This window comes from Corella eumyota, chromosome 1, assembly GCF_963082875.1.
Source record: "Corella eumyota chromosome 1, kaCorEumy4.1, whole genome shotgun sequence".
NCBI classification, from domain to species: Eukaryota; Metazoa; Chordata; class Ascidiacea; order Phlebobranchia; family Corellidae; genus Corella; species Corella eumyota.
In genome coordinates this window covers 11,690,775-11,709,920 of record NC_137490.1, presented here as the reverse complement: position 1 = coordinate 11,709,920, position 19,146 = coordinate 11,690,775, and the positions used below count along the sequence as shown (strand labels likewise).

At 29.8% G+C, this 19,146-nt stretch overlaps 2 protein-coding genes across 13 annotated transcripts; both read right to left on the bottom strand.

The window, feature by feature from the left end:
• Positions 1–323: 323 nt before the first annotated feature.
• LOC145748012 (large ribosomal subunit protein uL6-like) lies at positions 324–2,434 on the bottom strand. Its single transcript, XM_082564930.1, has 5 exons — positions 2,402–2,434; positions 2,062–2,197; positions 1,627–1,752; positions 1,149–1,362; positions 324–470 (listed from the first exon to the last, which is right to left on the bottom strand). Exons 2-5 carry the CDS (start codon positions 2,185–2,187, stop codon positions 364–366), a joined length of 573 nt encoding a protein of 190 aa, XP_082421056.1. The 5' UTR covers positions 2,188–2,197; positions 2,402–2,434; the 3' UTR covers positions 324–363.
• Positions 2,435–4,215: 1,781 nt separating this feature from the next.
• On the bottom strand, positions 4,216–16,852 carry LOC145742627 (inverted formin-2-like). Of its 12 annotated transcripts, none has more exons than XM_082560593.1 (22): positions 16,754–16,852; positions 15,216–15,418; positions 14,781–14,902; positions 13,922–14,004; positions 13,515–13,630; positions 12,982–13,141; positions 12,804–12,837; positions 11,669–11,722; positions 10,664–10,811; positions 9,396–10,414; positions 9,193–9,325; positions 8,990–9,104; positions 8,660–8,896; positions 8,400–8,521; positions 8,035–8,232; positions 7,665–7,862; positions 7,442–7,576; positions 7,253–7,347; positions 5,986–7,139; positions 5,390–5,411; positions 5,063–5,136; positions 4,216–4,354 (listed from the first exon to the last, which is right to left on the bottom strand). In XM_082560593.1, exons 2-21 carry the CDS (start codon positions 15,411–15,413, stop codon positions 5,106–5,108), a joined length of 4,374 nt encoding a protein of 1,457 aa, XP_082416719.1. In that variant the 5' UTR covers positions 15,414–15,418; positions 16,754–16,852; the 3' UTR covers positions 4,216–4,354; positions 5,063–5,105. The 12 variants fall into 12 exon arrangements, 6 of the variants coding, with proteins under 6 accessions (XP_082416719.1, XP_082417027.1, XP_082417108.1 ...); XR_014280972.1 differs by lacking the exon at positions 5,063–5,136 and adding an exon at positions 5,766–5,851 and having other exon boundaries at positions 4,264–4,354; XR_014280966.1 differs by lacking the exon at positions 4,216–4,354 and adding an exon at positions 5,766–5,851 and having other exon boundaries at positions 5,122–5,136.
• Positions 16,853–19,146: the final 2,294 nt, after the last annotated feature.

The following is a 19,146-nucleotide window of genomic DNA, read 5'->3' as shown; positions in this document are numbered from 1 at the left end:
GGTTAATTCTGTTTGATGGGACCAGTATATAAACGTTGCTTCTTGAATACGGCGAAATTCCTTTTTTATATAAATGAGTTCTGTTGTAAATAAATAAGAATTTTTCCAATTTCACCTAGTAGTTTACCCTATTTTTACACAGTTTGGTCTATATTTGAAAATATTACTGACATTCAAAAATTTGGCTTTTCAAGTGTTGGAAAACAAAGTATATATATATTTTATAACTAATAAAAAATGTGAAATCTGTTTAATTTTCTAGATCAGATATTGCTGTACATTTAGTACATTACTCTGTGTAAATCTAAATAATATACTACTAATTCTAAAAAAACAAGGTTTATTTTGAAATTGAGAATTTATTTATTTTTCATCTTCGACAACTGTGGTTTTCTGTGATACATAAATTCCGTCCAAAAACTTTCGGATATCCTTATTCTTTACAGTTGTAGATTGCTGAATAAGTGCAGCTGAAAATAAAAAAAATATTCTTAAGTAACGTCCACAACAAGGTTTAGTATTTTCATTTAACTATTTAAAACATACTACTAGGATTATTTTTACATATTAAGTTTTTTCTTAAGACCAAAATTTTAAAAATGACACCTCACCAAAATCCAGGTCAAAATTTTTGCATAAATTAAAGAGCAATTTTCGAGATACGGTAAGTGTAAGCTGAGATTGATATAAAATGACTCATTTTTGATAAATGGCATTTTCAATTATAAAATTTTAAATAAATATTTTTGGCAATGTGACTTAAATTATTAAGTATAAACATAATCATAAATTTAAAAAAATGTTTAGATTTTTAAGCAAAAAAAGTAAATTTGCAAGTAAAAAAACAATGATTAAAATACCAGCACCACAAATAACGAACAATACTAAAGTAAACAACATTTTTGTACTTTACTGCAGGATAAATGCGGTATTTACCTAAAGGGCTAAGGGATGATGCAAACGGTATAAAAATTCCGCTTTTTTTCACATTTAGCAATTTTTTGTTAACCTTCACATACAACCTCGATATTTCCTGCACCCCGCAACTTCCCGCATCCTGTATTTTTGTACTGCCCCAAATAACCGTCAGCAATACAAATTTCTATATGTACTTTGAAACATAGAAATTAAAACTTTATTTAAATTACCTGACAGGGAAACTAATTCAATGTCATTTCCATCCAGAATAAGTTCGTCCTTTTGTTTTGGCGAAGGCTTCACAGAAACACCTTCCTTCATCTCAACTTTTCGAACAAACTTTTCACCGAGAAAGTTTCGGATCTCAATTTTTTGTCCCTCATTTGTGACGTTACAGTTTATAGGAAAGTGAGCATACACTGATCTCATTTTGTAACGGAAACCCTGACAAATTTTTTTACAAAAGCATCAATTATATATATAATGGAAAAAATTAATAACATTGAGTCGGCTGATTGCCATTTCTTATATAACATGAACTTGACATTTTACATATGATCTCAGAAATAATTATCAAATCATTCATGATATTCTAAGAGTGAGCTGAGTGAAATCATCATTGATCACAATAAAAACATTATTCTAGTTTTGTTCTACATTTTTATCTTGGTTTGAATAAAAACATAAATAAAAAAATCAGATTTTTACCTTAGTAACACCAACTGACATATTTCTGATGTGGGTACAAATTGTTCGGACACACGCAAGATCTTTACGATTTCCAAACCACTTGTCAACTTTAATGGTGTGATCACCAGTTTTTGTTAGCTCCACCTAAATTGATATGTAAATAGGCTATATATATATAAAAATTGGTTATTCACGAAAACCAAAGAACAAGGATTCATTAACAACAATGTCATAAATACGGTAAATGTGTTGTTGTCAGACTGTTGTGAACAAAAATTCGATTTAAATATGATCTCAGAAATAATTATCAAATCATTCATGATGTTCTAAGAGTGAGCTGAGTGAAATCATCATTGATCACCAACAATTTATTTAAATTAAATATTTCTCCTAGTTTAGAACTGAACTCATAAAAAATGTAGAAGTATGCAATATTGAGATAACAATGTTTACCTTTAAATGATGAAAACTTTTTTTAAGGGTACCTCTTGGACCACGGACAGTGACCAATCTCCCCCTTACCCAAACATTAACGTCATCTGGTAATGTTACCGATTGGCTTGAGTGTATGTTTTTCATGGCGGCTTACCTATACAAGTTATTTTAAAATTTGTTAATTTTTGTTTAACTTATTGTAGTCAAGTATAAACTGCGTTCTACTTTAATTTATGTAAATAATCATAATAAAATTGTTAAAAAATAATTACAAGTACTCTTTCACAACAAAACTATGCTAATTTACTAATAAATATCCAAATAAAGAACGATTACTACAGATAAAAACATGGCATACCTGCCTAAACAACACCATAGGAAAAGATTGCCCACTATACGTCACAATTTTAGGTCGAGTTAGTTGCAGTGTTGTCAAATTTTTTTGTCGACTAATTATTATTAAATATTTTTTATTGGGCAAAATTTTAAAATTAAATACCTAATCATTATTAAAAAATTATACTGCAAAATCTTTTGTTAGTAATTAATAATGTTAGTATGTTCTTAAATTATGAAACACATTTTGTAATTTTTTCATCAAATCAATATAGTGATAATTATATATCCTTTTTTATTATAGTTAGTAACGCGTAAATACTTAAAAAAGCGTGTTGCGTGTAAGCTTTTTAACGTGCTCCGCTACAAGCCTTCGGATAAAAATACTTTATTTACCATATAAGTTTGAAATAACCTTAAGGCGTGTTTTTTAAAGACGTGTTTTTTCTATTTAAAAAAATTTAAAATTATACGAAAAGGTGTGGTCACAGAGTTTTTTTTTAATTATGTTGAAATTTTTCCAACTTGCACGAGAATACCATTATTTTAAAAATTGATCAAGTAGGTTTTGAGATATGGGGATTTGAAGGTAAATATTGTAAATAGGGAAAATCCCTACGCTCGCGAGTCACGTGACCCACGACGTCTCGTCGTAAGTTCATATGCTGGCAGACATAGGAAAATAACCTTATCTTGCCCTTTCTGAGCCGTTTGTTGTACTTTTTTTTAATTTTTTTTTGCAGAAAACAAACTTAGCATAAAAAGCAAAATTTAGCAATATTATAAAAAACAGTTGTTACTTTTTAAGTATGAACTTACGAAGCGTAGAGACTTCCTATTTACAATATTTTAACTGCAAATCTCGATATCTCGAAAACTATTTAATCAATTTTAAAACTAAAAATATCCTCGTGCAAGTAAGAAAAATAAAAATCAAAAAGCAACATAAATAAAAAAGAAACTGTGCGAACACACCATCTCTTTAAGAATTTATATATTTTGGTTAAACTTTTTAGTTACTCATATTTAGACACTTTATTCCATGTATGTAAAAGATTATATAAACTAAAAGATAAGTTATGGTTATACAGTAAAAACAAAATATAGACTTTATTAAGCAGCATAATTTTATTTTATTACATGGCACCGAATTATTTTATTATTATTATGCGTATAGTATACTATTTACGGTAAAAAAATTAATTCAATTTAACAAGTCTAACATAAAGACAACACTAACCAACAGGCTATACACAACTTAAACAAATATTTATATCATAAAAAATGAATAAAACAATTTATTTCCAGGTGTTAGATTTTTGTACATATTTATCAGAATTTTTAGTTCGCGAAAACGTCGGCTTATGACTAACGACGTTACCAATAGATTTTGAAACTGTAGGCTTGACATAAACTTGCTTTTTTGTCAAAGCATTTTGGTTCGATTCTTTGGTTGAAGTAGCGGAAGCATTGCTTGAACCGCGACCCTTCGACGACAAACTACGAACAGTTGAGCTTAAAATACGAGTAAGTCCGTTCTGCTTTTTATCAGTCAGGCTGGAAGATCCCTTTAACTGTTTCGGTGATTTCTTTGTTTCTTTTGCTGACTGATTTTTAATTTTCTCTGTGGATTTATTGCGCGAGGCAATTCTACTTACGCTGTTTGTTTGCTTTTGCGGGGATTTCCCAATATCAGAGAATCTTGGAGCAGTAGATGGTCTGCTTAAAAACCGACTTGGACCCGATTTTGTTTTAACTGGCGCTATCATTTTATTTACAGGAGAATTAGTTTTATCCTTTGGAGTGGTTTGAACTTTGTTACCAGTCTTTTTTGTTATCTTATTCCTGATTGAACTATTGACATTTTTGTTGGAGACAGGTGTTCTTTTGTTAGCTGCATTCTTTGTCTTCAATAACGGTTTGGAATTTTTTGCAGTGGTTTGTTTATTGGGAGAAATGCTCTTGTTTCTTTTATCTTTAAATATAAGAGGGATGTTAATATAATTTAAAGTAGAATAAATCTAATTTATACCGTTTTTTTTAATTTAAAAATATTAAGTATTAACAACAAATACTATTTAAAAAAACTATTAAAGTGATTGTCATACTAAAACTAAAAAAAAATAAATAAAAAAATACTAATATCATTTCTAAAATGTAAAATCCACTTCGTGCACTAAACTAACCTTAAAGAAAAAAGTAAATAAAAACAAAAATGATAAATTAGACAAATGGCAATGTGTTAGTGAAATTAAAATTATTAACATTATTATACCAAGCCAAAAATGTTAGTAATGCAATAGTGTCAATCAAGGCTTCTAGCTTAAAAAATAAGGTTGTATAACAAAACCTTTAACATGCTTAAACATCAACATTAAATACAGTTTAAAAAATAATTCCAATGTCAACGAATCATGCAATAACCCCACTTTAAAAAAACACAAGCAAAACAAAAGTTAAAACTACAAAAGAAAAAGGCTGTGTGTAGCTAAACTAAAAGTCAGATCACTTGTACTTTACGGTTCTCGAAAAAACTAAGGATCGAAAAGTACGAGAGAAATAGCTACAGAAAACTGTAAAATACTAGTGATCCAAAAAGTCCAGCATTATTTGATGCAACATCAAACTCTACATGTGATTTGCAAAACACAAAACGTGATACAAAACTAGCTTGTGATTATACCTTATAAACAACTACATATTGTTATGCTCTATATTACAATGATTTAAACCATCGTTTGAATTTTCCCCAGGGTTCTAAAAACGTAAAATGTAATCTTTTTCACAATTAATTAAAACCAAAAAATTTTAAGTAAATAGAAGATTGGATAAATACTAATTAAACATTAATTCTGATTAAAAAGCAACGCCAACGCAATTTAACAGTTTTAAAATAAGCAACATGAAATTAGGGTCGTTATTTTAACAATAATTTCAAGGTTGTCAGTATGTTTAGCACCGTACACAAAAGGTTAATAACACCCCTTTACAGCCTATAAAATATCCTTACTTTGTAGATCCTAGTTGATTATCTATGAGAAAAACATTGATAAATAACATAACCAAAACGATTCGAAAAGCCTCAACCAATCTATCATTTTTTCAAATTGAAACTACTAATTAAAAGTCGCTTATATCAATTACACAAACTGTCATTTAAAACCTTATTTAAATGCTTATCGTTTACTATTTGTTAGTGTTACAGCTCCTTACTTAATATATGATTTTGTGCATTTTTTTTTAGATTAAGCGTGTAATTAAATAAAGCCTACATTACTACAGATTTGGTAAAGTTGCATTAAATATCGATCAAAACAGAATCCAAAATAAGGCACCAGGGCACTACAAATCACGCGTTTTTAAGTGCACGAGGCTTTAAAACGAACCGTTGATTTTACGGCCAGGTTTAAAAAACTATGTCATAAAGTCAAGGGCATCTTGAAAATGTCTTCGGAATCGGAATCAGACCCTGCTGTATTTATTTCGAACAAAGAAATTAATTATATACATTAAATAAGATTAAATTATATAGTTTATAAAGCGTTTTTTTTAACCCGAAAAAATTTAAACTTTTAACAAAAATGAAAATATTATAAGTTAACAAACCATCTGGGTTGTCGATCTCTGCTGATGAATCATCAATTTCAGTGGCGTCACTTTTATTTTCTTCCCCAGTGAGACACTTTTCAGAGTCTATGCTTGGTTTAACAGTAGACTTCATGCTAAAAGCAGACATTATTGTGGAAAGGACATCATTTACTTCATCTTTTGACTTTGTTTGATTTTCTTGATTTTGTGTTGTACTACCATTAGAGGTAACTTTGGATTCAGTATCAGGCAAAACATCCAAAGAATTCGACTTCGAATCTGACGTAGCAACCTCAGGATCGTTCGGATACGGAATTTTTTGGGGCGTGGCCAAGGGTGTGTCAATATTTTCAATCGCAATGTTAACGTCGTTTGGTGAAATGGAAACTTTTTGTGGCGTAGCTAATGGTGTATCTTCCCGAGACAATAATAAACCGTTTTCATTTACCCTGCCTTCTGGTTTAATAAAACCAAACGTTTTCTCGTTGTCGTCGGATAGGTTTGAGGAAAAGGAAATTGTTTTTTCTGGAGATTCTGACTCGACAGTTGCGTCGGAAAGTTCGGCTAAAGCTTTTTCATTGTTTAAAGCAGGCGAGTCTGTAGTTATTTTAACAGAAGGAATACCATCTACAATTTTGCTTTCACCATTTGCGGTTTGCTCTTTAGGATTTGATGCCATTTCATTTTTGATCATAATATTTATTGCATTGTTTTGGTCATTCACTACAAATTCCGTTTTTTTAATGTCGCCTTGTTGTTGCGTTGATAAATTTTGATTATTGACAGTTTCGTTATCAATGCTTTCATTTCCAATTTCCGATTTGCTTTTATCTTGATTAAAACCATTAAAATCTGACTCTAACCCCGCTTTTTGTTGTTGCGTTTTTGAAGTAAGGTTACTAGTTATATTTGTTGTAAGTATAGCAGGACTAGAAGCGATGTCTTGAGTTAATAAAATAATATTCTTATCAGCATTGGAAACCTCCGATTCTTTTAAATTTTTTAACACTTTTTGTTTTTCTTCGACTTCCGATTTTACAGCTTGTTGGTTTGTAATAGTGTTCTCTTTGTTATCGGAATTCAATGTCTCGTTATTTTTTGTTTGATTGTTTTCCATAGAAACATTATCATTTTCCTTAACGTCTTTTACAACATTTTCTGAGCTTTTTATTCTAATAAGAAAACTTTAAATTAAAACATGGGATATCACCTGTTTAAAAATTCCAAATAAACAACTTTTATTTAAATTAAAGAATGTTAAATAGATCAATGGTTTTAAACTTACGGTGTTTTCTTTGAATTGCTTCTAGGTTTTGTCACACCTTTCTTAAGTTGAAATCCCTTCTTGATATCTTGCAACAAATTGTCAATAATATTTTCCTACGTAAGAAAATATGTACTGGTTTAATTTAAATAATACTGGTTTAATTTAAATAATTATTTTAATCCTTTAAAAACGATAAATTTTACTTGCCTCTTCTTTTGGGGGAGAAGAGTACTTGCTTTTTGGCTTTCCTTCCTTTTTTCGTTCCGCTTCCAAAGCTTCTCTCTTTTTTCTTTTCTCTTCGACAATCAACCTCTCTTTATTTTCTTTTATAGCCTTATCCACCTTAACATAAAAATGGATTTTTTAAGTTACGTGCCTGAAAAACCGAAAGTAAATTGATAAATACGTTGCAAAATAACCTATAATATACCTGATCAGCAAATTTAGCAAACGTCGATATGGAATCTTCTAATTTAAACCGTTTGACATCTTCCACGAGATAGTGGGCTAATTCAACCCGAAGTTTTTCTATTTCATCAAGTTCGTTTTCTAATAATTTAACCCTGTCAGCGGCGTTAGTTAAAAATGGGGCAAACTGTTTTTGAAGGACGTCTTCAGCCTTTTCAACCTTGTATAAAATAGAACTTTAGTTACTCCATTAAAATACCTATAAATGTATGGCTTTAATATAGTCCATTAAGTTATATTTTCTATTTTTGCCTCATATAGTAATTAATAAAATTTTTTTCTACAGGAGTTAAGTTTTTATTAAATAAAATGAGTTTTTTGGAGGTAAAAACCTGATTTTTTAGTTGTTGTATTACTGCTATAATTCGTTTGACTTCACCAGTTAAATATTCTACCGATGCCGTTCGACTAAGGCGTACAACTTTAAAATCTTTTGAAATTTCCAACAATTGAGGGTAGTGCTCGGCCGCCTCTTTTACCACACAATGTAGTAAGGTCATTCTAGGTTTGTTGGATTTAGTTTCGGCCAACTGCAAAATGTTTAATATGATTCTTAAAGTTATCGCAAATACTTGTTCAACGCTGTTAATAAACATTATCAAGTCAAGAACTTTATAACACAAATCTTGTAACGTTTTAAACAACTCCATTTATCAATAAAATTGTTAATATTAAATAAGACAGGATTTAAACCAACCTCTAGTAGTGAAGATATTTTAAAGCCCTGAGCCGCACCAGAAAACCCTCCAAAGTTCATAAAATTTCCGGTTTTTAAAATAAGCATAAAGAAAGTCTCCAGCTTATCACATGAAAGGATATCTAAAATACATCAAAAAAATAAACATGTAACCTTTCAAAAAAATTTTTTTTTGAAGTTACATTTAAAAACTTAACTAACACAGTTCTATTGGTTTTTACCAATATAGATTTTTATACATTTACACTCACAATACGCACCTTTACAAGACTGTTTTACGTTCTTTATAGAAGGAGTCAACGATGACATTTCTTCTTCAAACGTTTCTTGCACAATCATGGCATTAATTCGCAGTTTGTAATTTGAGACTTCGGATAAGCCAAGAAAATATCTTTCTGCCTGAGCTAATTTAGCTGGATCGCCTGGGTAAGATTTTATCATTTCAATTTCGCTTTGCTCTGGAAGATACTTTTGCATATTACGAAGTCTTTCTTCAGCTAAAAAAAAAATGTATTACAAATATAATTAAACGGGACATTTTTTTTTCAAGTAACGGTTTAATAAGATTAAAATATAAACAGATTTCCTACATAATATTTCACGATTTCCTTTTATAAGAGCATCTAAAATTTCTTCATTGCTTTTTCGCAGCTGTTTTAAAAATATGCTGATGTTCATACTTCTAGTTGGATCAATCAACGTAACCTGAGAAAATGTATTTTGTTTCGATATTTCTTTAACAGTAGTTTATTTAACAAAATAGGTGTATATGTATAATTAAAAAGAATATTACCGTTGTAGGCTCTGCCTTTTTCTTTTCCTTTTTTCTTGCGATAACTTTTTGTGAAAAAAGTTCCTCGATTGTTTTGTAATCTGGCTCAACTTCAACAACATTTTTCTCCAGACTATCCCAAACTGATTTCTCGCTAAAACAAAAGACAGTTTTAAGCCCATTCAATAAAATAACGTCTACATTTGGAGATTGTTTTATATCACCTTTTGTTGATCGTATTTGTTGGTATCTTCTTCCAGTTAAACTTCCGTAACTTAGAAGAGGGTTTTGGAACCGACAAAGAGCGTCGTACAGGAACAGGTGGCTTAGCAAAGTTTGGCACAGATTGTGAAGATACAATAAACGGTGGAGGTGGTATTCCCCCTACACTTGGGGGTGGAGGTATTCCCCCTAAGCTTGGGGGTGGGGGTATTCCCCCTAAACTTGGCGGCGGGGGTATTCCCCCTAAACTTGGGGGTGGAGGTATTCCTCCTAAACTTGGGGGTGGAGGTATTCCCCCTAAGCTTGGGGGCGGGGGTATTTCCCCTAAACTTGGGGGTGGAGGTATACTTCCTAAACTTGGAGGTGGAGGTATTCCCCCTAAACTTGGGGGTGGAGGTATCCCTCCTAAACTTGGAGGTGGAGGTATTCCCCCTGAACTTGGGGGTGGAGGAATTCCCCCTAAACTTGGGGGTGGGGGTATTCCCCCTAAACTTGGGGGTGGAGGTATACCTCCTAAACTTGGGGGTGGGGGTATTCCCCCTAAACTTGGAGGTGGAGGTATTCCCCCTAAACTTGGAATTGGAGGCATACCACTTGAATTGGGTGGTAAAGGTGTATTATTTGAATTAAGTGATGGAATAATACTACTTAAATTTTGAGGTGAAGATATACCATTTATAAGAGGGAGTGAAAAATTATTACATTCAGGAATTGGTGATAGATGTTCATTAGCAAAAGCTGGGACAATTTTGCCAGAAACTAAAATTCCATCAGTTTCTTCATTTGGAATTGATTCAGTTTGTATGTAAGCATCTTTCTTATGAACACTACGTGTTGATTTGGTTGAATTTTTTGACTTTAACAATCTGATAATATCTTCTTCTTTCTCCATTGAAACACACTTTTGCACCAAAGTGTCCAGTACATTCCAAGTCGTATCAGTCAATTTGTCTTCAGGATTCAACAAAAGTAAACTTTGGAGAATATTAAGAAGGTTGTTGGCTTGTGGTGTGTTGCAAATCTGTTATGAAAAGTATAATAGTTTGTAATATAATGACTTTTGTTTAAAAAAACACTTGAAGGTACGAACAACTTAATTGCATTTAATTTCCTAATATATGACAACTGAAGTTTACGATTACCTATGTTTTTTTAAAGTTTGCACTAATTAATTATGTTTTTGTATTTTTAACCAAAGTGTATTTATAGTTTATATTAATTACTATTTTATGCAAACTTTAGACCCAACTCGTAACAAAAAATAAAATACCTTGTTAAATAAAGCTAGAAACACAGATCTGTGATCAGTCAAGTCTAGGCCCTCATGACCAGCCAGCTCTTCCATCTCGTCATCATCTTCCAGCTTTCTCTGCTCGAAAACATCCAACTGGATCAGAAGATCATCCGACTCCACATGACTTAATTAAATATATAGAAATTAGGTAAAAAAATCAAATTTTAAATCACCACGAGCAAAAATTGTTTAAACCTTTTCTAAAATACAGTCATATAAAATTAAGCATAAATGAAATTGTCAAACATTGTTTTTTTTGACAATTTTTGCTCGTAACGTTAAACAAGTTACAGTACAATGTTAACTCCATAGTCTAAACTAGGCATGCAACTAATGAATAAAAACTTTTTAGTTTTTTTCCTCAAACAATAAATAGTGATTTGATAAGTATTAGTATTGCATGTGTGTGTTGTTAATCAAGTTAAAGTGCACAATCTACTTATTTTTTTTTATTTAACTTCGATATATAGAAGATAATTAAACTAAAATATTATCCACCATAAGTTATCAAATATAGCACCCGAGAAATTAGTGATTCAAAATTTGAAACAATTATAAAATTTTTATCAAATAATTTAAACATCAATCTAGCCCAATAAATCATCCGAGATATGATTATTAAAAGCAAATACTCGAATTAGACAAACATGAAAACCTTTAAATATCAAGAAAAATTGACACCAACTATGGCTCCAAGCAATTAATAAAGGCCATGACAAGGTATAATGATTTACAATTAATGTATATTCGCAGTACTATAAAATATCGATGTTATAAAGCAATTTAGCTTTGCGCAACATAGGATTTTGTTTGAATTATTTTAATTAAAACCTACAGATAGCTTTCTAAAAAATTAACGACGTGACATTCAGTTTTGCGTGCACAGCAAACAGTATCATCACGTACACGTTTTAAACAACATTAAAATTTAATTTAAAGAATCAAATACCGAATGACACCAAGCAATTAATATTTTTTTACCAGTCCTCGTTTAGATGTGTTAAGTTTTTTGAATAGGAGTGCAACAGACTTTTTCTGGAAAAAAAATCGTTACGTTTTAGGCTTTTAACTATTTGGCCCCTTCAAATCAATTAAGGTGGTAAAAAAGGGTTTTAAACGTTGTTTTTTCGAGCATAAAGAGTCTTTAGTGACCAATAAAACATGAAAAACGTTTTTTATGTGTTTAATTCCTTGAAAAATCAAAGCAACGCGGCAAATAATTTTAAATTTTTTGAGTTTTTTTTTGTTATTTTTTGAAGTAAACTCATTAAATAAACCCTATCACAAAAACATACTAAAGACATTACAGAGCGTGCGTATCTATATATCTACGAAAAACTACTAAAACAGAAACCTCTATAAGGTTATAATGAAAAAGAAATATAAATGAAAAGGCGTAAAAATGAAAAGATATAGCAGGCAGTCAATATTTTTGCTACACTTACTAATCAGAAACAACTGCATTTGCCCTGTGTTAAATCAAGAATCAAAATTTGTTAGTTTTCAGTGAACTACAAGAAAAGTCGTTAGGTGAATTGGTTGTGATGTAATAAAAGTGAAAAAAAAAACGAAAAAAAAAACAACAAGTGACAATTTTTGTTTTTTTAAAACAATAAAAAGTGATGTGGTTTAAGTGTTTTGACCATTTTTTAAAGGTATAAAACCTTTTTGTTTGTTGCAAGACCAGATACATATACTGTGTTTAATTATTGATTGGTTTTGTAAGTGGTGTTAGAAATAAAACTAAAAGTTACTAAACTAAAATTAACTTGTGTATTATCTATGTACTGTACAGTATTTTACTACACTTACAGTTTAGGAAAACTATCAATCAATTTAATGTTGTACGAACTAAAGCAATGCTATTTTGTTAAGCAGTTTGCATAGTGTGTTTTTAAACCGCAAAAGTAAGTAAATAGGTAATGTGATAATAAAGTTCAGTTGTGTTATAATCATGTAACTCTACTCGTAACCATTCGTTTAAGTGCAGTAATCTATTGTTTTTAATCATTTTAATACTTGTTGACCATTTTTAACATTACATTCCATTTTTAATATTTTTAGTCAAATTAATTGTAATTTATTAACAAGAATTTAAACTAACGTGATATCTTACCGAAGTGTTGAGATAACATCTAACAATTGAATTCCTAAAAATACAGAAGTAAATTAAGAAATATCCAATTAAATCTAAGCCAAATTTACATACTACTATTTATAAATTACAGCTGTATTTACATACATTTTAAAAAAATATTGACTTGATTCTGTTTCAAAAATGATCAAATATTTACCGATAAATTCATTTCGAACTTGAATTCTTTCAGTTAGAGATTCCGTTGTTAAAATTGCTGCGTTTATAAATGACAATATAGCAGTTTGGTATGGAAGATTTTCCGACGCTTTAAGTTCATTTAGCAACACGCTAAAGCGGTATCTTTGCTGTTTTAATACCTAGATAAATAAAAAATTATTAAAACATTTATGCTTTCGTTGTAATTTTAAAAAATTTTATGATTCCATTAAATACGATGAAACGGAATGTGATACGATTTATCACGTGATAAAATACGCGTCGCCTGTCGTCAGCGAAATTACACGTAAAAACTAAAAAATGAAATGTCAAACAAGTCATTCAAAAATCTATGAAAAAAAATTTTAAAAACAGTCAAAAAAAATATGTTTATAGTACTAATAACATAAACATGCATTTACATATGTTTTATTTTAGTTAGAATGAACACATTCAAGTATACAATGCTAACTTACAAATTTGTTGTCTTACTTGTTAAAATAATTAGTAACCTAGCAAAATGTATTTGTTTACCTTGTAGTTTTCCATTGCGTCTATGGCTCTTAATTTTCCCTCGCTTGAGTACATGATCATGGCAGCAAGTAGTTCAAATACCTGCTTTTTAACCATCACATTGCTACTGTCCAATGCTACAAAAATAACACCATATTATTCATAATATTTTATAAGTAACTTATATGCATTACATATATGAATATATTTATGCAAGAAACGTCCTTTTATAAAATTGACATTCATTAAATATAAGCTTGTTGTTAAATAGTTATATAGTCATAAAAAAGTCCGGTCTAGACTTTCAGACAACGGCAATAAAAAATACGAATTTACATGATAACAAATTTTTATCAGCGATTGCCTTATCAGCGATCCCCAATTGTTTCTATGATAAAATAAAATATAAAGATCGACTTGCTACTTACTTGTTGACAACATTCTTGTGTAGTCGGTTCTCGAAATAACGTAATCTAGCCCGGTTTTTGAGTTCATAACAGCTTTCACACAACTATCACAAATCAAATGTAAATATTTATGAAAAATTTGAATTACATCCTATCTAAGCATGCTTTACGATTAACACTTGTTTTTAGCCTAAAAAAAATTTTAATATTGAAAAGTCTAACTTCTAAGCATGGCACTGGTACGGTATCTACGCGGTTCTTAATTGATATAAAATCTATACTCAATATATTAAACTAAAATGTGAAACAAATGCATAAAACTCTTTGCCAACCGTTAGAATCGTAAACTAAAATCTCTTAAAGAAAAATGCACAACGTGAGTTTTACAACTGGCCAGGGGGGAACAAAACAAATGATTTGCGTTTACAACGACTGGCCGATGGTTACATTATATATAAAGGGCAATCTTGCAGTCAAACTTAGGACGATTTTTCTGATTTGTTTTACGAATGTTATTAAACGGCAATCATGTTTTTTTTTTAAAATCGTAGTTTTACCCTACCCCGTTTATAATAAAAAAACCATGTTTACAGTATTAGTTAAATGGCAACCATATTTACGCTTTAAGCATAGTTGTTTTCTTTTAAATTATCTATTCTTTAATTAGTTTTCCTTTAAACGCGTTTTCTGTTTAATGATATATTATAAGAAATTGCGTGTCTTCAACAGTTCACATGGGTGCATATATTCTTAACTGAAAGTCTGTAAAGAAATATGCCAACTAACCCATCGTTACGAAAGTTGTAATAAAGAGAAATTAGGTCCTTACATTGTACATGTATATGTATAATAACTTATGTTGTTATAAGTCAAGCCTTACCCAACACAATGTAGTAGCTCCATAGACGTAATCAGCGAATTTTTCGAAGTTCGTAAATTCTCGTTCGCCAGTCTTTCCAAAGTCGCAAATAAAACAGCTAAACCATCCTGCTCTAAGAATCCCTTAATTAATCAAAAAAAGTAATTTAAAAATTAATACCATAAACATTGTTATTAAGTATCTGCACGATCAATTTTTATAATGTAATATATGCTTAACACTATCGAAAAGCATTATGTTTTTTTTTTAATTAACTGAGTTTTTTACTGTTGTTTGCATGTAAATTAAAACATTCTTTATCTATTGTTATTTTTTGTCCACATTTTTTATTTTTTGAACAATTGTGAACAAATTTTAAACATATTGCCTTAAATTGCGTATAGTGATTAATTTGGGCCTAATTTCGAAAAAAAATATTTTAAAATTTATTAGTACCAGCATCCATTCGGAAGTACTGCTCTTAATCTTCTTCTTTAATCCCGAGAAGTTTTGCACCGATGGAAACAAAAGAAGTTTGATGCAGAGCTCCGGATCGGCGCTCTCTAAATTCGAGAGAACATCCTCTAACTCTTCTTTTTCTTTTTGTTGAGCCTTCTTTGCAAATGCACTCCATCTTCCTTTCTTGGTCAACATATTTTCTATTTCAAGTAAAAAAAAATAAATTTAAAAAAAAAATAATTTAGATTTTTGGTACCATATTAAAGCAAGTGTTTTTTATGCATGTTATAATTTTATCAATATTTTTCACGTGATTTAGTTTATTAGTTCTAAAATTTAGATCCAAACATTAAACAAAAAATCCCACTAGTTTAAGATGAACACTTTTTAAATTTACTTATATTAAATCAGTTTAAAATAAGACTGTTTTATTGTTTGGGACAATTACCTTAAATTATTGATAAGCTAAATTTTAATAATTCAAAAGCTACATTTTAATGGTTTTAAAATAAATCGGAATAATACTTAATTATTAATAAAAAATAGCAGGAAAAAAATTAAAAATTGATCGTTAAAATAAAAATATTAAGATTTGATTAAAAAAATTTGAACCAAAAACCGTTTTTTATTTAATTCAATTTGACTATATAATCTTTTGTCTTATGCTTTTTAATATAAAATGTTTGTGTAATTTTAATTTCTTTTGGAGAGAGAGAATTGTATTGTGTATTTATACAATAAAAATACCAAACTAAAACACAAAATTCATGCTAGAAAAAGGTAGTCTGCGTTGTCAAAATATTTTCCTTATAAGGTAAGTTTTTCTAAGTTTAAAACCAAGATAAAGTTGCGGGTAAAATACACGTAAAAATCGGATAAACTCTTAATCACTGAAGGCTATATCTAAAATGACGCAAGGCAAGTGCATAAAGAATTACGCAACGAAAGAAGAATTTTGTGTATTGCCTCAGATTAAATTCTGTCTACTTTTCAAAAAAACAATCACTTTTGACAATTTGTCTAATTGTTGGAATTACCTTAAACTTATAATAAACAAGTTTTTGGTTTAAATTTAAAAAAATAGATAAATATAATTACAATTTTGGTATTTAATGGACTGTATAACAATACTTTTTGAACATGTATGTCACTACGCGTGAAAACCAATTCTAGTACAACGGTTGGTGACCATGAATAGCCAAGCAAATACAATTATTCATAGGAATTTAAATTAATAAATTCGTGCGCGTTTCTCTTATTATTTCACAATTACGTAAACCAAATATTCCATAGCTCTATTTATAAGTAACCTTTTACAACGTGGTATATCATGATGTACTAGTTAATATAGTTTATGGAAATTTGACCTGGACAAAATGTTTTGTATTTGTTAAATAAACAAGAACCTTTTAGAGTAAGTAATTGCGTGGGCTTTTAGCACGATGTACCGTATTTAAATAAATTTAATTAGAAATCTAAACCGTTGTTTACTTCAATTTTAAAATAATACTTAATTTAAAAACAGAATCACTTACTTTGTACTTACTTCGCCTGGAAAATTAGAATGTTGATCCTGCCGGTTAAACTTATGAAGTTAATAACAGACTATGCCCACACATAACCTAATTTATTCTAAAAGTTGAAAAGTTGTTAAACATTATCAAATCGAATAAACATTTTTTTTCTCCATATCAGTATGTAGGTCTAAATTTTGCTTGTTAAATCCTTGATTTGATATAACTTTTATGGCTGCGCTGGGCCAATATTTACATAGAAGTGTCATCTATAATCTATTTCTCATTAATCTTAAATAACAGTTTACTGTTAGATCCCTAAATAACAAAATTTTTAACAAAGTACTAATCGTAGTACCAAGTCCAAAATTGTTCATCTGACTTGATGACTAAGGCCAATGGTTAGGCTACAGAGCGCGACGGGATATTTATTGTTCGTCATTTCTCCCTTTTTTATCTAATGTATGGACTCGTCGACGGTAAATATATAGTGTAGGCGGCCCCTTCCCTGACTAAGCCAACTTGGTATTGTGTTATGTTTGTTCATATGGACAATATTTACCACTCCGTTCCAAAGGAATTTTCAAGGCTTGAAACAAATGATCACTGTACATATGAAACGCATAACTTATGCGGCATAAGTTTGAAATGATTTTAGCAGGACCCCAAATGCTTATTAATTTTTTAAACCTTTTAACTTATTTTTCTGATGAATTTTCTAAATATATTTAAAAATGATTTGAATTTGTTCAAATATACGTGTCTACATTGTTCCTATAATACCTAAAAGTTGCGGATAATCAACGGCATGCTTCAAGATAACTCATTTACAATTACCAAAGCGAAGTTTTACTGACCACCACTATACTATGGACAAAAATTATAAAATAAGTAAACTATTTTTCTTAAATTTTTGAAAATTCTTTATAAACCTAAGTGCTGAAGACTACAAGTTTTTTAACTGTATTATCCATTGAGCCTTTACATATTTTAAGTTATCGTATTTTCTCTGAACTTTGGCAAGTATAATATTGGTCTTCATATATAATTAACCTACACATATACATACAATCCCAGTGCGATTTAATTGTTATTCATCAACTGCAATTACGCAGGTCATGGTCACATTTAACGTAGTAGTGCTATCGTGTCACGCAAGCAAGACAAACCATTATGATTTATATACAGTTGTTTATATAGGATTTAATTGTTCATGTACGAACTAATGCCATGTGAAAAAAAAATAGTTAAGTTAATAAAAACAAAATGTTTCGTGATACATAGGTGGTTAAATAAAAAAAAAACATTTTAATTCTAGCTACAATTTTATATCGTCTTGGAAAATGTGTAATATATTTTTTTGCTGGCGCCAGAAGCGTGTAAATTCTACAAATCGAAATTTTATATGAAGCAAATTTATGCAACGATAAATTTTTCTGTTAAAACATCATCAACCATGTTTAACAACAGCAATGCTATACAAAGTGCACTTAACCTAACATTTACCGGTCGTAAATAAAACATTATCAAAATCAGACAATTACGCTTTAAATTAGGCTACTGTTATTTATCAAAGTTTTTTTTGCATAAAACCGCTTTTTTAAGAACTGTTTACTTTTTAAGAAAAACTGTTTACGATGCTAAAGTCGGCTCTCATCAATTAGCGCAAAATGTCAAACCAGTTACCCAAATACATAACATCGTTTGATTAAAACTTAACTTCGTAAATAAAAAAGCACATTACAAACAACGCAGCCAAATGAAGGCTAACAATTACTTTACTACGCAGCAGGTACGTACCTCCTCTTTGACAAACAATACCACTATCTCTACTGTATTTTAAATGGGCTACTGAAAAAAGTACAGTTCGTAGTGTAAATGCTAAGTGTATTTATATTTTGTGCCATTTAGTATTTTAATAAAATAGAATCTTTATAACAACCCAATAATTTATACTTATCTTCAACTAAGCAGCATTTCTTTTTACAAGACATCGTGTTATATATCTAAAAAACTGCGCAAAATGTTTTTTTTTATGCAAACAATATCGACTTACTGACCCCTTATTTGGAATACAAAATCGCTGACCCAAATAAAAGTGCTTAAACATTTCGTATCGGTTTCTTAATTGTTCCTTTAACTAAAACTCATTTCTTACATTTTCTTATAAAAGTTGTTTAAAATGAATGCCTTAAGGCTGTTATTGAGAATGATAACCACTTTCGAATTTTAACAAAGGCCAAAGTCAACGCGAAATTTTTTTCGTAGATAATGATTATGTTTATCTTAAATCAAAACTTATGTAAGACATGATAATATTAAAAGTTACAATCTAAACTTTTAGTTAATAAATAATATCGTACAAGACACGCAACGGTTTTTTGTATTTACTAACTATAAAATTCTGTAGGCTA

Excerpts from the sequence above, each read along its gene's own strand:
- LOC145748012 (XM_082564930.1), bottom strand. The coding sequence starts at position 2,187 with ATGAAAAACATACACTCAAGCCAATCGGTAACATTACCAGATGACGTT. Across the intron at positions 1,753-2,061 it reads AAAGTTTTCATCATTTAAAG|GTGGAGCTAACAAAAACTGG; the intron begins GTAAACATTGTT and ends ATATCAATTTAG. Across the intron at positions 471-1,148 it reads TGAATTAGTTTCCCTGTCAG|CTGCACTTATTCAGCAATCT; the intron begins GTAATTTAAATA and ends TTTTATTTTCAG.
- LOC145742627 (XM_082560593.1), bottom strand. The coding sequence starts at position 15,413 with ATGTTGACCAAGAAAGGAAGATGGAGTGCATTTGCAAAGAAGGCTCAA. Across the intron at positions 14,005-14,780 it reads GAGCTACTACATTGTGTTGG|TTGTGTGAAAGCTGTTATGA; the intron begins GTAAGGCTTGAC and ends GATTTGTGATAG. Across the intron at positions 8,897-8,989 it reads AGGAAATCGTGAAATATTAT|CTGAAGAAAGACTTCGTAAT; the intron begins GTAGGAAATCTG and ends TTTTTTTTTTAG.